The following is a 20734-nucleotide window of genomic DNA, read 5'->3' on the forward strand; positions in this document are numbered from 1 at the left end:
GGCAATTGCATTCCCCCTTACATGCTGCTGGGTACTCCTTAAACCCACAATATTTTTATGATAAGAGCAAATTTAATGAGGATGGGGAGGTTGGCAGAGGACTTATGACATGCGTGGAAAGGTGCTTCCCTGATCCAGAACAACAAAGTCGTGTCTTTTCCCAACTACAAGATTATAGGGCACCATCTAAATTGTTTGCCTATACCAGTGCTATAAGACAAAGGTCAAAGATGTTGCCAGGTACCCAGCTTGAAGGCTTCATCAATTCATTAAATTTGTTTAAACTTTATTTTGTATGTTAAATGTTTTATTAAATTTTCTTTTCTTTTTATGTTTTTACTATTTACTAATTTGGTACTTCTAGTCTTCTACTCACAAAACCTTACCACTTGCTAGGTCTTTGGTGGCAAAACTTTGGTAGTGATACGCCAGATTTGAAGAGATTTGCCATTTGAATCTTAAACCAAGCATGCAGTGCTTCAGGTTGTGAACGCAACTGGAGCATGTTTGAGAAAATACATTCTAAGAAGCGCAACCGATTGACACAAAAACGCTTGAATGACCTTGTATTTGTCCATTACAATCTACGACTTCGCAACAAACAAATACAAGGTGAGATTCGAGAGCTTGAATTTGAAGGTTTCATAATCTAGTTCGTACTTTAAAAGTTTAAAGTTCAACCTTCAAAGTGAAATTTTAATTCACATTTCAATGTCTCATGATAATGACAGGTATAGATCATTCCCCAATCGACCTTGAAGAGATAGATTTGCAAGCTACAAATGCAGCAGAATGGGTTCAATTAGATGAGCCTCCTCTTTTCAGCCTTCATGACTTGGAGAACTTTGAGAGTCAAGCAAGCGAAGGAGTGGAAGGAATCGCTTCTAGTTCTCACTCTTAAGAGTTTTAGACTCTTAGTTGCTGATTTTTTTCTGATTAGTATGCAGTTTTTAACTTTTTTGTAAACTTTTAGAAGCATATGCTTCTAAGGACTCAAGACTCAGTGCTTTGGATCATGTGTTGACTCATAACATATATGAGATACTTATTTATTCATGATATTTTGGACATCTATTGATATTATGCATTGTTTGGACATACCTTTACCCAATATTAATGAAAAATGGTTTTTTTAATTCAATATATGTGTATATTTTTATTTAATGAATTCAACGATTTTTTCCCGATTTTTTCCCAATCCGATTAAAACTCTTCGCTCTTTTGCCTCGCCGATTTATTGCCGATTCCGTGTCTGGTAACATTGGTTTGAAATCATAGTTAAGAATTTTAAAAATAACTTTTTTCATTAAAAATTAATTATTTTATGATCTATTTTTTTATATGGTTGAATGAATTGTTCAATCCTATTCCAGTTCAAAATTGGGTTTGATAGGTGGTCAATTCGAAGATTGTTTCTGGTTTTCAAAAGTATGGTATAAATAGGAGAGCGATTCACTTCTTTAGATCATTGTCACACTTCGAGACACATATCTCTTAGATTACATAACTTTTCTCTAGTTCGATATGGCACATTGGTTGAGCGACTTACCTGGGGACCTCTTTGGTTGTGGATTTGATCTCTTTCGATAGATGTTTATGGTGAAGCTTGGAAGAATGCATGTTAAACTAGTTAACTTTGTTATTCTTGGTTTATTGTTCCATTCGATGGATGATGCATGACTTAAGAATGTTAGCATGATATTTGTTTCATGATCCTTGTTAGTTAAACTAACCCTTCTTCTACAAAATTGAGAGAAAATTACACAATTTAAACTTCCCAAAGTGGTGCAAATAGGAAGGAAATCTAGAATTACTTGCTTTGAAGACCTAACATAACTTTAGGAAATGATCCAGTGACTGATAGATGCATCTCAAATAAAATTTCATGTGATAAATCATTCAAATATTTTACACATCATAAATTTGTATCTGTTTCTACATGGAACTCGGACATGAATATGTTCAAACTTCATTCAAAAGATGCTAAAATATTGACTGGAACTCATACTCGTTTGAGACCAATATTTTGTGAGCTGAGTTATTTATTCACTGCTTGAGAAATCCCCATATAATTTGTAACTTGTATTAAGCTAATTTTTATTCAGCACCTTGTTAACACAAACACTTAACATGGCAAGAAAAAGGAAGGAATGAGAACTTTACTGAATGATGTGCAGCCGTGAAGATGAAGGGATATCGCTGTAAGAATAAGAATCATATGGAGATCTGTCTCTTGGTCCCACCTCCTGAGCTGATATTATAACTTGCAACCGCGTCACTGAGTTCTTCAAAATGAAGACAATACATTAAACTAGCATCACAAAGACTGAAGCTTGACAGGTTAACATAGGCAATAAAATATATAACAAAAGGGCCTTTTTATCTAATAATAAATTGCATTAAAAACAGCACATTTTAACTCACCAAACCGTTTATATTAGTAGGTGTCCTCAAAACTATGCACTTCCCATCATCCAATTCATCATGCTAAAGGAAACATAATTATGACAAAGTATTAGTTGAAAGCCTCAATCAGGTATTCCTTAACATAAGTCATGTAATACTTAACGTCTTTTTAAAAGTTTATCCTCTGTCCAATATATATCTCAGTACAAAGCTCCGAGACCATTAGCATGAACAATCCTTTACTGTACAGTATGCAACAAACAAATACAAACAAAAACATGTCTTCGGCCCACAAACCACTAAAGTTTATTCCAAGAGCTAATTGGTCATTGAAACATTGTCTGTTTAGTTTTTTCCCGAGTAAATGGATTTATTGGGATTATTCGGGTGAAGAGGCAACTCCACAGCATGAATACCATATAAAGAAACTACAGAGGCTCATAGAGGAGCGGGCATACACAATAGTGTTAGATATCAAAAATACAGTAGCCAATACGTTAAAGGTTAATCCCACAGATTGATGACTCTATGAGTATACAGATGTTATAGAGGATTAGTGATGTGTTAGATATCAAAATACAATAGCAGACAAATTAAACCTCTTGCTTCTGAAAATTTTAACTTAATTTTTGTTTTCCAAAATGTCATTAAGTTTATTTTGAGGAGCATCACTAAATGCACAGTCCAAACAATCTCAATTTGTCAAAATTCACTGCAACGATTAACTCTTGAACCCACCTTAACAACATTAAGCAGAATAGCCAAAATAAAGTACCTTCCAACTAACAAGGATCTTTGGAATTCTACGTAATCAAGAATAGCAGAAGGCTTAAATGAAACTGATCAGTGGTTGACATGATAAGAGTAGACTGAAGAAGATATCTCATAAAGTTACAGATCAAGAAACGTGCAATAAACAAATAAGTTAACTTCCAAATCTTTCTTAGCAGCTCAATGCAACCAAATTCCTGTGGAGTTATAAGCAACCTTCCTGGCAAATGTAACAACCATCATATGCCATGGTAAGTATGGGAAGCCTCTTGTATATAGGTCGAGTTATACTGCAATTTATAGTGGTTGTGACATCCTTTATGAGGCTGACTTGATGGAGGAGACTGTTTTGACACAAAACAAATTTTCTTATTTGACATAAGGATCCCGTGAAGGGTCTTTTACATGATGACTATGACTATGATGATTGAAACAATCCTAGAAGCCTTCAATGGAGGCTTTGACCTAGAAATGAAATAAACAAAGCATGAAACCCAAGCTTATAAATAAAATAAATAATTATAAATAATTTTCTTTTCTTTTCTTTTCTTTTTGACAAATACATTACATCATGACTCAAGTACAATTATGAAGACCAATACTAGTTACATTTCTCAACAAATAGCACTTTATGTTTCTCAATGTGTATTGAAAAGTAGTTCCTCAGCCTATCCCTAATCTGAACAGTCCCTAGGTCTTCACTTGCTTCTTCTTAGACTTCCCCTCACAATCTCATCATCAAACAACTCTATTGACTTGTGTAAACCAATTGAAACCATCAGTGGATTCTCAAAAAGATCAAGCCAAGTTTATAACTTTATACATCCCAACAAGCTCAATAAAAATCCCCCTTAAACACAACTAGAGGGATCACAATAGTCAATAGGGCTTGCATGCAAGAACTCCAATGAAATTGCCTCACATCTACAAACATCCCAAAATGCCAACATCATCATTTAACAAAATATTCCAACAATGACTACAGTAGCAGTCAATCAATCAATCAATCAATCAATGAAGAAGAGTAAGAAGAATTGTACATGTGTATAGTCAATGCTACACCTCTATATGAAGTCCTCAAGCACTTGTTAAACACTGCCATGACCAATCATCAATCCAACCACAATCAATCCTGGTAGTTGGCATTGTTACTGTAAAATCTAGCTCCTTAGTCCAAAGACTCACTATGAAATCTAGATTAAGAGCAATAATAGGATCAGTCACCATTTTAGCCTTAGCAATTGTTCCCCTATTATTTTGTGGTCAAACATTATCCCCACAAGGGAAGCTTCCCAGTAGATCTTAAGGATAAGATAACCCAAGTGTTCCCAGGCTAAATACCCCCCAAGGTTCTACTAATAAAACCACTCAAGGCTAATGTTCAATAAGTAAGGCTCTGGGTGAGATGCGATAATGAGTTCAAAGGACCCTATGGCTAATAAATCTAGAGGGCTTAGTAAGTTCTGGAGAGGCTCAAATGAGTTCCCAATCACATGTGATTTTTAAATTACCAATTGTTGTTATAAACTAGGCTTTCTAGTAGCACAATTACAAAATGCAAAATTTATAACACCAACAACAAAAATAGCCAAAAATTGATAATAGACAAGTGGAAACAAAAGGGTATTAAACAAAAAGAATAAACTAGGAAATGGATTACAGCAAATTTCAATGGTTGAAAACACATAAAACAATGAATAAAACCCAAGACAATAGCCCCAAACAATGGCTGAAAATGCATGAAAATTGATATTTATGTTTTTCCAATTTAGCACATGCAAAGCCTAACCCTAGGACTATGAGGTCCTAGGGAATTTATGCTATAAATGCAGATTTTGTGTAACCACGCATTAACATACCGTAGAAAAAATAAAAAGGAAAAAACTAAGGTTTTAAATTTTGTTATTTTAAGAGGATTGACACAATAGTGGACTAGTTCCTTTCTCAATCAAGGGACTAATGGAGTCAAAGCAAGGTTTATGGAAGAAGACCAATGGAGCGATTTATGAGAGAGAAAAGCTACAATGAGGCTTCTCAACTCCACTTGTTGATGTTTGTGGCTCGGCCAAGTACTTCTGCATAGGCCTGTGTCTAGGCATGCATAACGGTCTCCTTAGATACTTGCTCTAGTGTGAACAAGTTTTTGTAACTTAGCCTATGTTAGAGTTAGGAAAAGCACATAATTATTATGTTGACTTATTGAGCTAAAGTAAAATTAGGAAAAGTGAAGTAATTTACTTTAGTGAATAAGTTTTAACCTTAGTCCGCGATCTCAAGTGAGGCGAGATCACTTTGGAGATTAGAGTTAGGGATTTAGCTCAATATAAAGTTATAAAAGCAATGTTAGAGAGAAGGAGAAGACGCAATACAACAACACAGGATTGAGCGAAGCATCCCAATGAGTGTGTTGAGTCCAAGGAAGGGAAAACAAGGAGATCCAGATCAACGAAGGAGGCTATGATCAATTGGATCAGATTCAGTGTTGTAAGTAATTCCTTAGTTGGCCCATTTTTCTAGGAAGATAGCCTGAGTAAGTTCACAATTTTAATGAAGAATTTTGATTGGGTAGAATCTGTTGTGTTTCTGTGATTGAGATTAGTACATTTTGATATCCACTAAATTTACTCTTAATACCCTAGTTGTGCTTTTTATTTAGTAGACGTAATTCTGCTTGGAAATAACTAGTGTATTTCTAGGGTAAGAAAAATTAACATGGTATCAGAGTGCAAACTCTGAATTCTCTAAATCACAGGTGCCAAGTTCATATTGTATCGTCAGGGCCAAGTCCGATCGTGATCATATGAGAAAAAAATTAGGGGAGCACAAAGAAATCGACCGTAGAAATTTCCTTTTTTCGTAAGGATGGTATAAAAAAATAAAAAAGAATTAAGCGGGGGGCAAGCTATGGTGACCAACAACTTGTCGCACCCAATCAAACAAGTAATTGACTATAGTGGTTGTCAATTGCCAATCAAACCAAAAACATAACCAGACGCCGAATCAGCTGGAAGGCGAAGGGAGGGGCAACCGATAGCAAGCTTGGAAGCTGGCATGAGGCACAATGGCATTTTTTTGGTCGACATCAAATATAATGATCCGAAATAGGAATACAAGTGATATAAAGCAAATAATCTCTGCAGCAAATTATAAAATCAAAATACACATTCAACACCCATGGAAATGCTACAAATAAGGAATTGTTGAGCCATTTTATTACTTTTCTAAAGGCAAAATACAATGGATTATAAGAAGGCGCACCTGGGCTTGTCTCAATGGACAAGCGTGACCAAACCCAGGTGAGAAAATGGTTGAACTGAAGGTTTTCCAACCATTGCACCAATCTGCACTACGCTGCCCAGAAAATTGCCTTTTTGTTGAAGTTTGAATGGCTGAAAGGTCCACTTCCTATGCCCAGAAAGTTATGTTCTTCTAACCCCGGACTCCTTGGCCTAAACCCAGAAAAACCCACGAAGAATTTTGATTGGTTTAGACTTTTGAAATTCGACCCCCTTGGAACCCAACTTCAGTTGTAACTGCAACACTCGGCCTAATGGAAATTGCCTGTAAATCCTCCCGGAAATGGTCCCAAAATGTTGGGATGACCCCTACTATCAAATCCTTGACTTCCCGGATGGGCTTCCGACCTATGACACCTACTCCCAAGCTCCACGAAAACTGTTGGAAAGGCCTTTGCGCTGTCCTCAAGCCCAGCAATTCGAATTGTTGGAATGCTGGATCTGCTAGCTCCAAAACTCACAAAGAATGTTGGCCTATTTCTGCTCTCTCAATCCACTAACTCTCCTCGCAAATACTTGATCTATGATGGCTCCAAACTCCTCCTGCATAATTCCCAACTGCCCAAAAATACGCACTCCCTGCTCTGCGCTGAATGGAGTGTTGTAGCACACCCCCGGAACTCCTGAAATACTTGTGGAACTGCCTCTCTAGGGCAGGCACGGAAGGTCCCCAGAAGTAGAGGTTGAATCTCCCGCTTGAGAGATTCGTGGCTAAACAGTCGGTTGAGTCTGCTAAACAGCAAAGCGAACAGTCAAGTAATTTGTTTGCAAGATGTAAGAATGAATCCCAAAATGAGAGTTTCTCCCTCTTATAACTCTTTGGGCCTCCCTTGCCTCATGTGGGCCCCTCCATCCACCTATTTGACTTCCCTCCAAGCCATTCAAATGGTCCAATTCTAATCCTCATGTGGGTGGCCCCCACATTGCACTAGCAACCAAATAAAGTTGAATTGCCTCCTAAGTCCCTAAGTCAAAAATGATGGGTTCTCTTCCTTAGCCAAAATTGTGCAAAATTGTGTAGCAACACCTTGTTACAAATGTATTTGAGAAGGGACATGAAAGCAAACGCGACAAAGGCAATCGCAGATGTTGAATCAGTTAGTGCAAATAGGTCGCGGGGACAAGAAGAAGCAGAGAAGTCAAGGCAAAGGTTGCAGGATGGCGAAGGCAGTCGCTATGCATAAAGGTCGACAACCCAGCGATAGTGGTAGCAGGAGAAGACAAAGCAAAATTCAAGCCGACCGGAAGTGAACTCGATAAGTGGGTGGCAATAGTGCAAGGAGTCATCGGCCAAGGGGTAGTGCCAAGGGCGTGGGAACAGAGCGCAAAGGCAAGATCCACTCAAGGCAGTGTTAGACAAGGTTCAATTAGACGCCGAACATAGTGGGTTTAGACTGTCGAGTGACAGCCACATAGTGACTAAGGATCTTGCCAAGCATAAGAGAGGAGAGGTTGGGTTGGGTGTTAATTAGGTCACAGAGCGACCACAAGGTGATGTTACACATGCAGTGTTGCATAGCAAACTCAATCGGATAGAGCTTTGACACGAGGCAACAAAGTTGAATTGGGCCAAGGCTGCATGGAAGTGGGAAGCGGAAGCGGGGAACAACAATTTTCAAAAGCTTCCGGGTCGGGAGTGATTTTGGGAGCATTTTTTATATAATATATATTTTTATATTTTTTATGCATACATGTCAACAAAAGCATGTAGAATGATGAATTAGTTATAAAAAGCATAAAAACACAGATTAAATCATTAAACCATATAACATCAATCATCTAATAGTTATAGTTTTCATCAACCACAAATCCACAATTATAGCATCTTGATTCTAATCATGTTGGGTATGAGGACCAGTTATCTTCTTGATTTAGAGGTCTTGTTTCGGTCGTGTTTGGATGTTAGTCCCTGATGGGGGTGTGGGGAGGCGGCTTGCCCCCCCCCCCCCCACTACTATTGCAGAGGGGTCCAAGGGGACCGTTCATTAGGAAAAAGATATGACAGTAGAAGTTGTGTTAATTTAGGCAAAAGATCTATTCATATCTTTTGCTAGCACTTGATCACATGTTTTGACTCATACAGCCTTTTTTACATCACATGGCATAATCTTGTAGAGATGCTTTCTTAGACAAGTATATGAACTACTATAGGTTGTTTCACAATGGGGGCATGTAAAATTTGTTGTTCCAACCCTTTTCCTTCTCCCTACTTTGTCGCATACTTTTACAAGGGTGTAGAATAGTAGAGCAAATTTTTTATGTAGGAGTGTGCTCCCAAAAATCGCTCCCAAACCAGAGCGATTAGGGAGCGTATTCCCTGGGCCACTCCCTAAGTGCTTTCGTTCGAAGCATGCTTCAGGAGCGAATGCGGAGGGGGGGGACTCCCCCACAACCCTAGGACTAGGCATAAGGGAGCAAGCCAATCGGCCTGTACAAGACGAAACAAGGACATGTCAAAGGGGTCCGCAGTAGCCATAGAAGGTTGATGTGCCATCAAACAACATGACAGTTGCACAAGTGCATGTTGGGTGTCGACGTGCAAAGAAAGGGGACTGTCAATGGAGCGGCAAAACACAGTGCAAAGGCATTATGGTCGGTAGTGTAACCAATGCGAGAGACACCCATGAGGGATTGTCCAAGGGGTATCAAGGTCGTGCATGAGGAGCCATTAAGAAAGGGATACACAATGTAGAGTGCATTCAGGTTATGGATAGGCCAGTCGCAGAGGGAGTGGCAAGGTCCAATGCAAGTGATGCCATAGAGATTGGCTACAGAGGATCGTGCTGCAAGCAAAGTGTTGCGTTAGGCATGATCAAGTAGCTGTAAGATGCAGTAGCCAACCAAAGTCGTTGGGAAAGGGATCTACCGTGATAAACACAAGCTGATAATGGTTGGCAAAGCATCGTACAAAGGACAGTACTAGCAGGATTAGAAGAGGTCATCCCTCAAAGGGAGCGTGGGAGATGGTACCAATTCAGGGTATAGCAATCGATTTGGTGGATGTCCCAAAGGACCAAGATGGATCCATGAGGAAAGATCTTTGTTGATCTATAAAACAATAAGGTTCTTATGGGTGTTAGAAGGACTTTGCTTACAAGTCACAAGTAGAGCAGTGACAGACAATAAGGAGCAAGTAGCTCTGACGGTTGAGCAACTCAAAGGGAGTCACCCTTTGGGTTTAGAAGGGGAGGAAAAACCAACAAATCCCCCCCAGTCTGTCAAGAAGGTTTCTTGATATGGGATGGCATTACAAGATGTTTAGGAGTGGAAGCCTTCTAAGAACCCGGGCAAAGAACGCATGATTTCGAGGATGTTTCCAAACCAGATGGCAGGGAAGGCTTCTAGTTTAGAGGGAGCAACCAAGGCGACAAATGCAGTTACAGGACTAAAGTCATTTCTCGTGCTAAGAGGATGTGTTGATGTTTGTAGCTCGAGAAAGTACTTTTGCATAGGCCTAAGTTTCTAGGTGTGCAAAAGTCACCCACGGTGTCCTTAGATACTTGCTCTAGTGTGAGCAAGTTGTTTTTGTAACTTAGCCTAAGTTAGACTTAGGAAAAGCACATAATTAATATGTTGGCTTATTAAGCAAAAGAAAACATAGGAAAAGTAAAGTTTTATTGAATAAGTTCTAATCTTATCCCTTGATTAAGTGAGGCGAGATCTAATCACTTTGGCTATTAGGGTTAGGGATTTATTTCAATGTAAAGTTATAAAAGCAACACTAGGGATAAGGACAAGACACCATACAACAACACAAGATTGAGATAGGCACTTCGATAAGTGTGTTGGGCCTAAGGAAAGGGCAACAAGGAGATCTAGAATAGCCAAGGAGGGTTTGATCAACTAGATCAAATTCAGTGTTGTATGTAATTCCTCAGTTGGGCCATTTTAATGTGAACAAAGTTTGTATACGCTCTGATACCATTGTAACAAACAAAGTTCGTATATACAGCGAAATATTCAGAATATCTGGAATATAAAAATTTCTATCATGGGACGAATAATATATTTATATAAGAATGTTTGAATACAAGTGATATGAGATATGGTTGATTACAAATGAGGGCTCGCTTATATACCTAGGCATGTGCATCTTCATAAACAGACATGTTATTAGAGACATGCCTCTTCAGTATACTAATCATTATTTAATTAACCTTATTTTCAGTGTTTTGATGTTCAAGCTTTTAATTTTTTAAATCTTTAATTTGTTCTAATAACCTTTGATTAAGGGTTTTTAAACACAAATTTTCTTCTTCCTTACCTAATAGATTCTTGTTGAGTTTCTTCTCGAGATATCCTTTATCTTCTTGTAATAATTTCTTTGTAGCTTTGGACTAATTGACCTTCACAAGTAATTTTTGACTATGGTCCCTTAGACGCAAAATTTCCTCTTCCTTTTCTTTTGACATGTAGTTAAACATACCTTCGAGATCCTTATATTTCTTTTCTGATACCTTGATATTTTGTTCAAGTTTTGCGAGTTCTTCCTCTAATCTTTTCATTTGCATCTACTCATTACCTTAACATTCTTTCATACTAAATAATTCCCCACATGTTAGACAACATAATTCACAACTTTTATCAATCCACCCAAACCATCTAGTATCTATGGCAGAAAGGAAATTCCAAATTTTGAGGAATTATAGACCTCATGTACTCAAGAAGAATCTAGATTGATATCACAATCATTTGCAGCTCATGCAAAGAATGGTATAAGAAGAAGGAATTTTGGAAGATTTTAGAAAAGAAACACAGGAAGGAGACCTACTCCGAATCATGATCCAAAGAAGAAAGATTTGTCAAATATTCAATGTTTTTGTTGCCCCAAGTTTGGTCATAAAAATCAATGCACTGAAAGAAAGGATGATAAGGAAAGGAAAGGCAAACAGCATGCTTCTACAATATCCACTATTGATAAGCATCCAAAACAAAAGAAATTCAATAATGAAAATGAAGATGATCTTTTTTTTCTTTTCTGCTCTTTCAAGTACTATTACAAGTAACAGTGATATCTAGTTGGTAGACAGTGGTGCCTCCAGACATATAACAGGTAACCGCAATAGTCTCACAAAATTAGAAGAGAAGAGGTCAACACTAAAGGTGGAGCTTGGTGATGATGGAAAAAAATGAAGTCAAAGGTGTTGGGTCAATATCTTTCTAGTTGGGGTCATGAGGAAATATTTATTGGAATGATGTATTGCATTTTGAAAAAGAATTGGCTCTACTTCATCTTTGGAAGACAAAGGGTATAGAGTTGCATTTGTTCATGGACAGGTTCTTGTTTGGAAAAAGGGCTCTAACATAGATTCTGCCAAAGTGATTGGTGTTCGATAAGGAGGCTTGTACAAACTTCTAGGACAATCAGCGCAAGCATTGGTACACAATGACACCACTCTATGTGAACTATGGCTTTGTAGATTTGCTCACATTCATTATAAGGCTTTTTCAGTATTAAGGAACGTTGCTACAAGTCTTCCAGAACTCCAAGTACAACATGAAGGAATTTGCAAAGGTTTTGCACTTGGTAAAGAATGCCAAGGGATACTTTCCAAGCAATGGCAACAAATACAAAGGAATCTTGGATCTAATTCATTCAGATGTATGAGGACTAATGACAGCAACTTCCTTGGGTGGTTTCTCGTATTATGTGACATTTATTGATGATTTATCCTGGAAAACTTAGCTCTATTTCATGAGGACAATGTTGAGAAATCTAGAGACAACTAGAATAGGTGATTCATCTTACTTTGATAATTGCTTGCGATGTATTCTTACTTAATTAACTTCTTCTTTTAGTTGATTATATCTAGTGTTCTTTTCATCAAACAACTACCAAATCATAAAGAACAATAAGACAAAAGGACACAAGATGTAGGTGATCAGTGAGGGCCAAAACCTCTACAGTTGAGAGAAAAACCCACAAGAATTATTCTCTTCTTATAGAACTTCAATTGACAAATTTCAAGGCCTATGACCCTTCACCAAGACCCTCCAAGACCAAGTCAAACCTTTCTTTGATGTGCTTCCAGCAACTTTTACAATTTCAACTTCCAACAACTTCTTCTGCAATTTCAACCCACCAATGAATTCTTCTGCAACTTCGAACTCCAATAGTTTCTTCTGCAAACACCCTAGTTCACACGTGTGGCTAGAGAATGGATGAATTTGTTTCCTCTCTCCTTCACTTGACTTGACTTCCTTGATACTTCGACTTGCAAAGGAGACCTTTCTTGATCCAAAACTCGGCCCTTGATGATGACTGCAGTTCGGTACTAGTTGTTGCAGAAAGATGCCCTAATCCACTTCACACGTGTGAAAAAGATATCCTAAAAATGGTCCCAAAAACTCGACTTTTTTTCTCCTTCTTGCCTTCCTCTTCTTCGTACTTTTTTTCTTTCTTTATCGAACTTGAGTGAAGTGAGTGAGTGAGTGATCCAAGTGAGGTTGAAGTCTCCCTTATATATAGGTCTTCCACTAGGTCGAATTGCTCCTTTTAGGCCGACTTCTCCATTTGAGTAGGCCAACTTGATCTTTGCATCATGATGAGGTCTTGGAGGCTCTTTTGACTCTACATTGACTCAAATAAATTCCTTTTAAAATATGTAACATGCCCAAATGGGTCTTCGGCACATCACAATGACTCAATTGACTTGTAGACTAAATGACAAGCCCTAGAAGCACTCAATGGGTGCTTGACCTAAAATTAAATTTCCCTTGAGCATGAAACCAACACCTCAAGAACAACAATAATAAATTTATTTTCTCTTTTCATTAAATATATAAATCATGATTACATATGTCATTATGAAGACCAGACCTAGTTACAAATTTCAACATTCCTTATTATCTAAGGAGGTATTCTTAATCCATACAAGTTACTTGGACATTCTCAATATGAAGAATTCTCACAAGAAGGGTCAAATTGGCAAGCCATCTCTTTGCATCATTCCAACCAGTGTTATAACATAGCAAGGCCTTGACTAATAGCTCTATCTTTCCACAAGATCAAAGCACAATGTTGGCGAGACCAATGACTGATAAACACCATCATCATTGTATCTCAAGGCACATACCCCACCCAGGTGTTCACAGGGGATGTCCTTCCAAGACTATACTTATCTTGGATTCCCAATCCTCAAAGAATATTCGTCGTCTTCGACTACTCTTATCTTGGATGCCCTACCACATACTCAAAGAGTATCGGGTGCCAGATGCTTACCAAATCCTCCATTCTTTCTTCACGAAGTGAAGACATGAATGATGTATCTATCTCTCCCTCTCAACTAAATGCACTACCGGAGGAGTGGCGTAACTTTACCTCAAGTATTTATGGGAAGAAAGAAGCTACTCCATTCCAAGATCTATGGTCATTGTGCAAGATTGAAGAATCTAGACTAAAGGCCAAATATGATGTGGGAGCAGGTGAGCAAAATCAAGCTTATGCTACAATGACAAGAAAGGGAAAATTTGGAAAGTTTGGTTCTCGGAAAAAGAAAAGGGACATGACTAAGATTCAATGCTATGGGTGTCAAGAATATGGGCACTACAAAAGAGATTGTCCTAAGATCAAGAAGGACAATAACAAAAGAGGAAGAGAAGAAGCCCATATCACCAAAGAAGTGGAGGAGGCTGAAAAGAAGAAGTCCAAGAAAGAGGAAGTCAAAGATCTCTATTATGACTGAGATAGCCTTCCTCACCTAAGTTATTTTCAAAGTTCCTATTCCTAAGTCTTCTATTATAAGATATGGCCATCATGATTCACTAAGAAAAATGATGGGATGCATCATGGAATCATAGAAGCATTGAAAGCAAGAGCTTGAGACATCATCGTAGAGAAGCATGGAAAATGGTTAAAAATGAAATCTATGGCAGTCAACTATGAAGGATATAGCTCTTGGGAACCTCATTGGCAACATAAGTGGCACTTATGGAAAGAAAAAGGTCATCAAGTACAAGGCTCATCATACATCGATCAAAAAGAAACATCTGCTAGATGAGGATACTCTAGATCCTCAGATTCTCTGATGGAATCTTCGTCGAAAGGTTCACCGATCAAGAGAGGAAGCAAGCGTTTCATCAAGAATTCCAAACTTGCGGAGTTCATGGGATGATGGTATGATGACATTAGAGGTGAAGCAGATCAAGGGATTGAAGCTATTTTCAATCAAGGAAGTTGCTGAAAGAAGTCTAGATGACATAAAGGAAAATGAGATATGTATGCTTAGATTTGATATTGTATGAGTCATGTATGATGCTTCTAGTATGATGTCATCTTCTTCTAAGATGCATCTCGCCATAATACTTCTCATCTTGACTGCCATGGTGGAGAGTTTTTCTCCTACTTCTCCTTGCTATGTATTGGAGAAACCCTAATAGTGAAGTTCTATCCCTTTGGATTTCTTCTCATCAGGTTCTTCCACTTCTTCAGTGATATGTGCCTCATTTCTTTCTTTCCTTTTGTTGTCCTTCTTGAATTTTGGACAATCTCTCTTGTAGTGCCCATATTCTTGGCAGCCATAGCATTAGATATTTGACATATTCTTCTTCTTTTTCTGAGGACCAAACTTCCCAAACTTTCCTTTTCTCTTAGCCATGGCAGCAAACACTTGAACTTGCTCATTTGATCCTATATTGCTTTTTTCCTTCAACCTGGTTTCTTCAATCTTACATATTGACCAAAGTTCACTGAATGGGGTAGCTTCCTTCTTTCCATAGATGCTTGATGTAAAGTTGCCCCAGTCCTCTGGTCGTAAATTGAGCACTATGGTGGTCATTTATTTATCGGAGATTATTTCTCCCAACTCTTGCAATTGGTCTCGTATTTCTGACACCCTCGTAAAGTATGAGGCTATTCCTTCTTCCTTTGATATCTTCATCTTGTAGAGTTCTTGTCTTAATGATATCACTTCTCCAGCAGTACTTACAGAGAACAATTCTACTAGCTTATCGTATATTTCTTTTGATGTCTCCCACTTTGATACATAGGGCATGAGGGATCTTTGATGGATTCTATAAGGATCCTTTAAGCCCTTACTTCCCGTTTAATGTACTTTGCTAGAGCTTGAGCTTCTTCCTTTAGAGGTTTATTGATTGAACCCTTACCATGATCAATCACTTCGTTTTCTATAAGGATCAAACCAGTCCTCTTCTTCCATCCACGAAAGTTTCATGACCCAACAAATTTGTTGCTTTCCTTGCAAAATGAAGTCATCTTGATAGAAAATTCAATCATAAATATAAAGGTACTTACTTGTCAAGTGAAGATGCTTCTTGATGACAATACCTTCAACTTGATGCTTTCTTGATTTTGATGATGATGTAGATAACAGAAGATGTCCTTTTTGATGAAGATGTCTTCCTTCAAAAGTGATCCTTGGCTATCAAAGAGGGACATCTCCTTGATCTCTAGATGATGGTCACGACGCCTTCTCCTTGCTCTTCTTTGATGTAGAGAGTTCAAGATGCTCCAATGTGAAGTCCATCTTTGAGATGAGAAAGAGTCCTTGAGATCTTCTTTGTGATGATGATTGAGGACTGTATGAGCTTCTTAAGAATGCTTCAAATGTGGAACCCTTCTTCGGATGAGCTAGGGTTTTAAGGTCTTCTTCTTAGAGATGTGATGATCCTTGAGATGAATGGTCCTTCTTGATGATTGATGCTCTTGACGATCGTCTTGTGCTTCGACTTTTGAGTGTCCTTCTTTAAGTTGCCTTTCCTTGTCTTGTCACCTTAGCTCGGATACCATGTTGAGAAATCTAAGGCACCTAGATTATGTGATTTCTCTTACTTTGATAATTGTTTGTGATGTATTTTTGCTTATCTTGATTAGATTTTTTTCACCTTAATTATTATTGTTATTTTCATCATATCGCTACCAAACCATAAAGAATAGTGAGACAAGAGGACACAAGATATAGGCGATCATCCAAGGCCAACAAAATCTCCACTTGAGAGGAAAACCCAGAACAACTCTTCTCTTCTTATAGAATCTTCAATTGACGAATTCCAAGACCTATGACCCTTGACCAAAACCCTCCAAGACCAAGTCCCTTAACGAGCTTTCCTTCTAGCAGTTCCTCAACAACTCCTGCAATTTCGACCTCTAGCAAATTCTTCTGCAACTTCAACGAGCAGATTCTATTACAACTTTGAATTCTCCAATAGATTCACAATTTCGACCTTTCACAGCTTCAACCTAGCTGCAGCTTCATAGCTTCGATGCAACTTCATAGCTTCGATGCAGTGTCACATCTTTGATGCCGCTTCACAACTTCGATGCAACTTCACAGCTTCGATGTAGCTTCAGAATTGCGTCTTGCTTAGTAACTGTAAAAACCCTAACAAAAGAGAGAGAGAGAGACCCAAAACTTCGATCTTGTTCTTCTTCTTCTTCTTCTTCGTCCTTTCCCAGCTTCTATCTTGAGATTGAACTTGCTTGAGAGTGTCTCCAAATGAGGTCGGGTTGGTTCTTATTTATAGGCTTTCAAGGGGTACGAATTGCTATCTTTAGGTCAACTTGTCCCTTCATATAGGCTGACTTGATCTTTGCGCCATGACGTAGTCTTGGAGGGTCTTTTGACTCTACTTTGACTCAATAATTTTTTCTTTACAATATGTAACATGCCCAAATGGGTCTTCAATACATGACAATGACTCAATTGACTTTATCACAAACCTAGAAGCACTCAATGGGTGCTTGACCTATAAAATAAATTTCCTTGAGCATGAAACCCATGCCTCATGAACAACAATAATAAATTTATTTTTCATTTTACATTAAATACATAAAACCATGATTACGTATGTCATTATGAAGATCGAACCTGGTTACAATATTTCAATAGTTCTTGCAAGGGATTGTTGATTTGGGGTAGCATCGAATGTGCTCTAACCACAAAAATTGGTGGAGAGGCTAACGCACATGAGATCTCCAATACCCAGAAATGGTTTGGGCAGATTCTAAACAGTTTGGGAGATATTAAAATAATTAATATTTTTAATGGAGTCCCTAAGTCTAAACTTAGGAAAAATAAAATATTAATGTGAATTAATATAAAATTGTGTTAGAAGGGTCCAAAAGTCATGGATCAAGCCAGAGTTAATCTTAGTCGTTGATTAGGGACTTAATCTCGGCCGTTGAATTGTCAACGAGAAAAGTATAAGAGGAGGCTTGAAGGTCACTTGGAGAACACACCGAGTTGATCAAGATTTCGATTTTCTGGGGCAGGGTTTGCTAAGGAAGTCGAAAGAGTGATTAGAGTTGCAGCTGAGGGGCAGTGAAAACAGAAGCAGAGAGGCGGAGATAGTACCAGGAGGATCAGCGCAGAAGCCGGGAGAGAGGGACACAGAGCCAGCCAAAGGTTCACGCAAAGCCAGCCAGGGCTCACGGAGAGCCAGCCAAGAGTTACGCAGCATCTCAGAGAGCCAGTGTGGGTGATGCAGAGGCTCTAAGGGCTGACGCAGTTCCTTCCAGAGGCTAACGCAGGGTGAGCCAGGGTGACGCTGGGCCAGAAAGGGCTGACGCATTCCCTAGAGGTAGACGCTGGGCCAAAAAGGGCTGACGCATTTCCTAGAGGGAGACGTTGGGCCAGAAAGGGCTGACGCAGTCCCTAGAGGCTGACGTTGGGGTTTTCGTGGGGAAGATTGGAGCTAGGAGTTGTCGGAGTGTTTATCTGGGATTCAGCCAAAACATCTGTCTCCGACTGAGAGGTACTACAGTCGAGATTATTCTTTGTTGGGTGATCCGGTTTTGGCACCCATATTGTATTCTGAAACTGCTTAATAATTAAAACCCTCAGATTGCTGCACCAGTTTTCCCGAATTGGGTTTTTCTGGGACATTGGTCCAAAAACAACGGTGTCACTTGTGTGCTTGTTTTGTTTCCTTCAGTTGATGATCTATAATGTGTTGAGCATGTACTTGTATTTATTTTCAATATTTACATGGTAAATAACTTGTTAATTAATCAGAACAAGTAGCCAGAAATAAATCAGAAAAGTACATGAAGGGTTTCTAACGGGTTGTATTTGGAGGAGTAGGAGAACGTACCCGTGAAGGGAATGATCTTTACATGGAAATGAAAGAATCGGGAGTAATTGATGAACAAAAAATATCAGAATCAGTGAATCATGGACATATCCGGGTGAATGACCATATGGTAGATATACCAAGTTACCCTTAGAAATTCCAACATGGTACTAGAGGGTGGTTGCAAATCACATGAGAACTGAGGACATCAGCCGAGCAAAGCAGCAGCAGCAGCAAAAAACAGTGGTCCCGAGTGACAGAAATTGTTCCTAGCAAACAAGCAGCAAGGAAGGGGTGACGCGGTGCCTGCGTCATCAAGTTTGAGCCGAGAAGAGGACCAGCCAAGTGGCAGAGGGAAGCAGACTCGACCTACGCAATGCCCAATCATCTTTCACAGTCAAGAAGGATTGACGCCCGTGGCCAGGAGGTGCGGATTTTGTTGGTGCCAGGATTGCGCAGATTCTAGAAGCTCTAACCTTCAGTTTGTTGGGGCTTAGGAGGCTGTGGGTAAGTTGCAAAGTGAAGTTGGTGGGGTACTGCAATCAAAACAGTACCTAATAGGGCAAGACCAAGGAGGAGGGAGTTGCTGCCGAGGATTTCTAGCCAAGAAATCTGGATCAGTGACGCAGCTGCACTAACAATCAGAGTGGGGGCATCTCGACATTGGCAGAAGGGTTTCTAGGAGGGAAATCGAGGCTCAGAGGGAGTCACACCAAGAACTTCCAGGAGGGAAGTAGAGGAGCAGCGAGATGGCAATGAACGGGGTAAGAGACCAGGACAGACTGGACAGAACCTCAAACTTCGTAGTCTAGAAGGCCAGAATCTTGTCCTTTCTAGACGAGAATCGTGTCAAGCACTTTTCCTTGAGGACGATAGCAATCTCAGTTGACCCAACTGAGAACGACAAGTACAAGGAGGCAATGGCGAGGGCCAAGAGCATCATCCTTGACGGGGTCAAGGACCATGTAGTACCACATATTGCTGAAAAGGACTCGGCAAATGAGATGTGGGAGGCTTTGAAGAAATTGTACCAGCATACTTTTGTGGAGAGAAGGATGCTACTTGAAAATTAGCTACGGTCATACGGGATGCAGAAAGGGGAGCAGATAGACACCTTCCTCAATCGATTGAACGAGATCCGAGATCAGTTGACTTCCATAGGGGCCACGCCGAATCAAGAATTGATGGTGATAACAACCTTAAACGCAGTCTCTAAAGACTGGGAGGTGTTTGTTCAAAGCATATTGGGCAGGGCGACCCTTCCAAATTGGGAGGAAATGTGGGCGGCTCTTCGCCAAGAAGAGATCAGAAGGCTAAGCAAGGCGGGAAGCAGTGGCAAGGGGATTAGAATCAAGGAGGAAGAGGAGGACGCTGCCCTAGCATTTGAGGGAAAGCAGGAGAAACGGAAGAAGGACCTCTCCAAGGTCAAATGCTTCAACTGTGGGGAACTCGGTCACTATGTGAGCCAGTGTCCAAGGAAGAAGAGCAAAGGAGAGGCTTCCGAGACCAAGGTTGCGCCAACAAGGGCAGAGAAGGAAGTGGAGACAGATGATGACTGTGCCATGAGTGCTCACACACCACTTGAGCGGAAGTGGGGAGACATCGAGCTATAGTCAGACAGACTATAGGCGATGAGCGGCAGGATCCTTGAGGTACCCAACCTCTTGGATTATACCTGGCTACGGAGCCCCGAAGAGGAGTAGCAGTACTGGCAGATTTCAATAGAGACGGGTGTGAATGGAGTGACAGAGGGAGCTACAGTGCAGGATTCCCAGGACAGCGTGAGGCAGCAGTGCGAGATGCATGGAGTTATTGCAGCAGCACTGAGGTCAGAGAAGGGGCACTTGTCAACGACAGAGGGAGTTTCATCATCAAGGGTGTCTCTAGCTTGACAGAGATGTCAGAGTTGGGAGATCGGTTACTTACTTATCAGTAACTGAGTTGCAGTGCAGCAGTTAGCAATGGCAGTGCTATGGGCAACGCGATGCAGCATGATGAGAGGGGTTGCAGTCTAGATGCGGCAGTGGTAGTGGCAATGGCAGGGCCATGGGCAGCAGCACGGATGCAGAGGGAGCTGTCGTACGGATGCAGCAGTGGCAGTGGCAGGGCCATGGGTAGCAGTACATGATGCAACAGTACAGAGGATGTTGGGCAACAGGCCTAGCATCAGCACAGAGACCGATGCTGAATGATCAGGGTGATGCTCAGTGAGGAGTATTACTAGAGCACAG

General features: G+C 39.8%; 1 protein-coding gene across 1 annotated transcript in view; it reads right to left on the reverse strand.

The window, feature by feature from the left end:
- LOC149142073 (polycomb group protein EMBRYONIC FLOWER 2-like) overlaps positions 1-20734 on the reverse strand; it is a 277025-nt gene that overhangs the window by 202218 nt on the left and 54073 nt on the right. Inside the window, exons 8-9 of the mRNA XM_089446324.1 lie at positions 2425-2487; positions 2164-2285 (exon numbers count right to left, since the gene is read on the reverse strand). Coding sequence (XP_089302450.1) covers positions 2164-2285; positions 2425-2487 — 185 coding nt within the window. The remainder of the gene's footprint in view (positions 1-2163; positions 2286-2424; positions 2488-20734) is intronic.

The sequence above is a fragment of the Pinus tabuliformis genome, chromosome X (genome assembly GCF_031772625.1).
Source record: "Pinus tabuliformis cultivar Carrire ecotype Pingquan chromosome X, CPIR1, whole genome shotgun sequence".
NCBI lineage: Eukaryota > Viridiplantae > Streptophyta > Pinopsida > Pinales > Pinaceae > Pinus > Pinus tabuliformis.